Source organism: Hyposmocoma kahamanoa, unplaced genomic scaffold (assembly GCF_003589595.1).
Source record: "Hyposmocoma kahamanoa isolate Upper Pololo Valley unplaced genomic scaffold, ASM358959v1 102, whole genome shotgun sequence".
Classification (NCBI taxonomy): Eukaryota; Metazoa; Arthropoda; class Insecta; order Lepidoptera; family Cosmopterigidae; genus Hyposmocoma; species Hyposmocoma kahamanoa.
In genome coordinates this window covers 1,438,246-1,444,822 of record NW_020653337.1, presented here as the reverse complement: position 1 = coordinate 1,444,822, position 6,577 = coordinate 1,438,246, and the positions used below count along the sequence as shown (strand labels likewise).

The following is a 6,577-nucleotide window of genomic DNA, read 5'->3' as shown; positions in this document are numbered from 1 at the left end:
ATATCAGACCTGAAGAGGTATATATGAAGGACTCTATCCGACAGGGTAGCGTATTAGGGCGTATCTTATTTCTAATTTACGTTAATGACCTCCCCCACCGACTTAACGATCAATGCACTCTTTTTTCGGACGCCATATTAATTATAGTACCGTGTTCTAATACTAATAAATTAAAAAAATAATTGGACCCTGCTGGCGAAAGCTGAACAATACAAGAACTACTTTACCTCATTGCAAATTGAGCCATTACTGTGGCGATGCACACGGATACTATGAAGATAAAAATAATCATAGATGCCTCCATAATAAGCATTATGAATAGACGGGTCTGCCAGAACTCAGCGCCCCAAGTAAAAGTCTTGTGCACTGAAAGTATAGTTCCAATTTTATTATTTTACATATTTCATGGCCGGACAGCCCTTAAAATATAACATGCTCGTATGTACATGGTGCAAATAGTAAATTTGGATGTTTGTTAAAAGCAAAGTAGTATAATATAGCTTACATCTTTGCAAATATCAGTAAAAAAATTGGTTTAAAAACAAGAGATTTTGGTATTCTTGTCAAAAACAAAGAAGCCATTAAGGCATGCCACCGGACTTCGCCCGAGGAGAAGCGGGGAAAACTGTTTTGCTGGATCATCTGGTAAAAGTAGTTACTAGTAAATAAATTAATATACAATACACCTAAGGATCTAAATCTAAAATGAACTATTTAAGAATAAAATATCTAATTTTGCACATAATTTTTATTTGCAAAATTAAACATATTTCTTCTTAAGTACTACTTGCAAAATTTACTTTTACTTTTTTATTTGGTTTTCAGAACTCCTCTAGTTATTAAATGTATATTTTATTTATATTTTATGGTTTAACGACTCGCCGCGGCGCCCACTGCCCAGTCAGTTGCCATCGGGCGCTTGTCGACGTCGGAACTGTGTCAAATTTTCTTCGACTGTTCTTATTTTATTCAGATTAATTTAAAGGGTGAGGGTTGCGGAACCCAAGGAGCGGCTCACACATCTTACCTCCTAAATGTACATCGCCTTAACACTAACAATGCGCTCTGAGCTAAAACTTGGTTTTTATGCTTCTAGTAACTAGCGCAAGCCATGTATGCGTATGTTATTGAGTATATAACCAGAAATACAGACGAAATAAGGGCCATCCATCCCTGGTCTGATGAGTTATCAGGAAAATGGGCATTATATCACTTTTAATATCAACTCTCGTTTGTGCTGAAATCACAAATTGGAAAACTGAAATAGTACAGCGCTCAATAACTGACCTGTCCAGTCATATACACAAGATACCTGACCCCCCAAGCCGACTTAGTCGACCTTTTGGTTCTGAGCACAAAAATGTGGAGAAAATTGTTAAACAAAGTTAATTTTAACCTGTGAGCCGTAATATTTATTTTGGTATGACTTCCTGATCGTCTTATTAGTGAATGACATTTTAAGAAAGTTATAAATATAGAATAAATTTCAACCAACTTTAGTAAGGCTGTCCTGGCCTAGCGGTATAACAATTGCTTTGCAAATTGAGGCAAACATGCTTCGAGTCACATTAAAAATAAAATGTCATTTAGCTATGATTATACAATATTGTATTTTTGTTTTTGTTTTTAACGTCTGGATAGGTGTAAGGAATGTCTAAGTCTAGTTAATACAGAACAATAATTGGTAATTTTAATAATTCCGTCAAGTGCGGCACATTAAAACAAGAAACGAAAACTTTGACAGTCACTAAAACCTTGAAAGTAATTAAACCTGAATAGACAAATAGGAACGAAACGTGGAATAATGCGTAATCGCAGAAGACACGATCGTATGCAAAGTGCAGAGCAATTTCGTGATTTGTTAATCTATCCATACATACACTACGCTTTATTAATAATATCTACCCACCCACTTTAGGCAATTTCTAGCAAGCAAATATTGTGATTTGTGAACGTTAACATTTAAAGGTGAGACAACGATGTTAAAAATATAACGTTAAAACAAAACAGTGCTCGTGGAATCGAACCACGGGTATTGTAACTGGCAGTCGATACAATAAGCCGCTCGATCAATTTACTTGGAAGTTAAATGACGAAATTTAGTATTGGTTTTAAAATATGTTGATCACCTTTAAGCAACACTCCACTGTATTGCGTATGCATCTTTCATAATTTTTCTTTGTTCAGTGATTAAGATGGCTCTCAGAACCAAAAGGTCGGTTTGGGCATGTTAAGGGGTCAGGTATCTCGTGTATAAGACTGTGTATCTCCGTATTTTCCAAAAACACTCTGTATTTATTGTAATAAAGATAACATCTTAAAATTTTTATTGTATTGATAGTCAATTATTTTTTTGTGAAATTACTCCACTAGTTGGTGATAATTAATAATACAAAGATGGAACTATGAGCCATCTATGAGAAATCTATGAAGTCACCCAGTTAGATACCTTTACAGCTACCAGCCCCGGCTCGAGATGTCGCTGTTTACTGTATTTTTAAATTTTGATTGAATTTATATTCCATTAGAATATCAAAGATAATATCTCTAACAATGGGGGCTGTTCCATTCGGTGGTGTGTGAAAAACAGCAAAACACCTAATTACTAAACAAACGGAAGCCAATTTCATCGGTAATTCAATATTAAATATGTAATTTTGACGTCAATTGTTTCGGATTCGGGCTGGCCAATAGAAGCGCAGTTGTCCCTTTTTTTATATACGCAACACACTCATAGCCCCACATTAAGGAAAGGCCTGTATCGCGGGCGCCATGGACACACACATAGACAACCACAAATTACACCCAAACTCACCAGAGAAATAAATGAAGGCCATACAAATATTTCTCACGGCCCGGGAATCGAACCCTGGGCCTCTGCGTGGCAGTCCGGCATGGTAACCGTTCAGCCACGGTAGTAGTTCACCGTAATGATTTGGCAGAATAGTTTTCAAACAAATTAAATGACATTTCGTCCTTATTTCTGTTATATACTCGATGGCGTATGTACTAGGGTTATACTTTACAAAGCAAAAACCCCCGTGTACGTTGTTTGCCCAGAACTTGCTACATGACGTAATGACGTTATGCTGTATAAGGGGAACGGGGATAGGAGATCGCGCGATACGATATTTTTGGTCGTGACAGAGATCGCCGAGTTGGGAAACAATTTACTAGTAACTTATACGCTGTGGGTCCTACAATGGTCACAAATGTGTGTTAGTACGAAGATACGCGGTTAATGAGCAGGATAAATGTAATACAAAGGTGCTACGCAAGCGGTTATGGGGCGCCTAAGTAATACAAGGAGTCATGCGAGCGATAATGTGCGCCTAAGTATCTAAAATAAGTGCTTGTAGCGCTCGCATCCTATTTAGACGCGACGGTATCTCTGAATTAGAGTTTACGGCGCTGTACTAGATATACAACAGCGATATTTTGGAGAAATAAACTAAACACATTTTATTTCTCGCAAAGACCTGACATTGCTAACTGGAAAGTGACGGAGGACACGATTGCAACTAAAAAATTACAACATTTTGATAAAATAAGTTTTCCGTTTAATTCATGCACAATAAAAGTGCGAGTGCCAGTTTGTTGTAAATGTATACGTATATTTTAACTAAAATTTTTACGGGTCTTGTGCACGTGCAGTTTTTGTGTAAAAAGTACATTTTGTTTGATATATAAATAAACAGCTCATATACATCTTTTAGGCTGTACAGAGGTAATATAAGCAGCTTGTGTGCTTGTTGGGTTGTGACGATATTGCATAATAAGTAATGTTAATTTATGTACATGAAAAGATACCTTTTATTTCTTTTATTTGAGCTGAAAACCGCATTCAAAAATTTTCGTTGAGTAAGAAATTGCATTTATCACAATTTTTAGGACTCTACTTGCTCAAAACTCAAAATCCAAAATTTTGCATTGTGTCACTGTCATTCTCAGTGTGCGATATACACACATCAAAAGTGTCTAGGGAGCAAGTGAATATTTTTGAAATAAAACTTATTTAAGCAATATTTACCAAATCCAGTCTTCCAGGACGACTTCTTACTTTAATGCTTATGTTTCATTTAACCGCTTACCCCTATATTTAATTAAAATAAACTAAAATTGATGTTTTTGCAAATTGTGGGAAAAAACTCAAATTAACGGCGTCAATTAAATGACAAAAAAATGGCGAAAATGATGATTTTGCTCATTTTTATTGTAAAGATAAGAAAATTAATAATCTGTATTTCCACCATTAACACGAATCACACAATTACAGCGATTTGGCATGCTTAAGATGAGTTCATCAAAATCACTTTGAGGAATGGCCGCCCGTGTGTTTTGTAACAAGTCAAAATATTGTTGTAGAGTATGTACGGTATGCATACTCGGCACAGCTCTTCTTTGAAGCATATCCCATGCGTGCTCAATTGGATTGAGGTCTGGCGATTGAGCAGGCCACGGCAGAACGTTGATACGAGCTTCGGCAAGAATGCGTGTTACGACTCTAGCCGTGTGTGGACGTGCGTTGTCATGCATTAGTTGAAATGAATCACCCAACTGGCCTCGCAAAGGGATGATAACATCTGAAACAATCCTCTCTGCGTAAACTTGAGCATTGAGGTTACCCCTGATCCAAATGAGATCGGTTCCTCCGCCGATCCAAATACCGGCCCATATCATTATTGTTCCCCCACCATATGGATGAACTTCCTGACAATATCTCAAACGTTCATGACGTCCAGATGTTCTCCAAACTCGAGTACGTCTTGTATCCGGTCTCATACCGAAGTGGGATTCATCCGAAAAGCACATATAGCGCCAGTCTTCTTCCTCCCAGTTTCTGTGTTCGCGAGCCCATCGTAAACGGGTCCTGCGATTGCAGGGTGCAATAGGCGGAACTCTGAGCGGCCTTCGGGATCGCAGACCCACTTCACGTAAACGATTTCGGATTGTTTGACCGCTTATTAGCAAGCCTGAGGAGCTGTGGAGCCTCGTAACCAACATCATGGCGGTCATGGTACGATTCCGTCGAGCAGTATTTTGGATATACCGATCCTGTCTGCGAGTCGTGATGCGAGATCGTCCTCCATGTCACTCGGCCACGCTGCGCGTCATGCGATAGCGCGTCCAGGGGCGACTTATGACGCTCTGTGTAGTGTTAAGAGTGAAAGCCACAGCACGTTGCCTGGAACCAGCTTCCAACATTCCGACGGCTCGCATCATCACTTCTCGGGTTAAATGATGTCGTCTCTCCATAATAATGTAAATTGTTTCGGTTCCGATGCAGATATTGTAATGATTTTGTCAAAACGCTATAACTCATTTTTATACAAAACCACATTGACAATCAATTTTCTTCTTATTATCGAATTTTAAACAATATTCCTTATTCAAATGTTAAAACTCACTAAAAAGTATCAATAGCGATACAAAAAAGTTAATATAATTAACCCTAATTGCAGCAATACTCTTAAACGTACTTGATCCCTAGACACTTTTGATGTGTGTATTATAAAAAGAAACACTTACTGCAATACGCACAAGAGGTTTCAGAAGTGTTACCTACCAAAACGAAGTGACAAGTGCTGTTACTATAATAAGTACGTATACCTAATACTGCGCAATTATGAACAGGAATATCTGCTGACGACAGTCTCCGCATATACTTCTTTTATAAAATTTTAACTACATCTGTTTAAGACGGCTCTTACTTGAAAATGACGACATTGTTATTGCCCAATACAATGATAGGTACAATCGTCGAATTGCAATTTCTTCATTTTCAGTATTTAAAGGAGTTTTGGACCAGAAAGGAGACACAGAGAGGCTCGTGACTTCACAGTATTCGAATCTGTACAAAGGCTTTGTTAACTGATGAGCATAGTATTACATATTTTACTGAATTATGAATCGAGGAACTTACGTAAAGCACATGAAACCCTGTTGCAGACAGGCGATAAGGTAGCTCGAGAGCAGGCCTACCAGTATGTAAGATAGAAAACGAAATACGTTGGTGTGACATTCTGCTTCGGTTTCCATTTGTTTAAGTGTCCTGAAAAGCTGTTTAAATTCGTTAGTAGCTAGGCTGATTGCTATTCCTGAACAAAATGCTAATAAACATTGACTTACAAATAATTGGACGACGGGTCTAATACAAAAACCACGAAAAAAATGTCCCAAATCAACCTATTTAAACGTAGTGACATGTCAAGGAATATGAAAAAGCTAAAACGTTGAATTTAAATTGTAATGTTATCGCAGTACTGTCTAATTTTGCTTGCTTCGCTGTCAGTCGAACAAACTAAGACTAGAGCGTGAATGACGCTCTGTATACGATTTTAACGCCCTATAAGTTCGGATACTTTTTAGCGCGGACCCGACGTCCATATAATTGTAAGTCAATGCTAATAAGGTCGGATTTACATTTATCTGACGTATCGTGTAGTAACGCGTCATCATACATTTAACACGGTTAGATTTACATTAATGTGTTGCAATCTGACGTGACGGCTTGTGTTGTGTCGCGTCAGGACTTGGGAGGGGAAGGGCTCCATCACGTCAGATCGAATTAGTGTGC

At 37.9% G+C, this 6,577-nt stretch overlaps 1 protein-coding gene across 1 annotated transcript in view; it reads right to left on the bottom strand.

Moving 5' to 3' along the window:
* The window catches only part of LOC113232650, an 89,493-nt gene that overhangs the window by 44,434 nt on the left and 38,482 nt on the right, over window positions 1-6,577 (bottom strand). Inside the window, exon 15 of the mRNA XM_026467429.1 lies at window positions 5,924-6,060. Coding sequence (XP_026323214.1) covers window positions 5,924-6,060 — 137 coding nt within the window. The remainder of the gene's footprint in view (window positions 1-5,923; window positions 6,061-6,577) is intronic.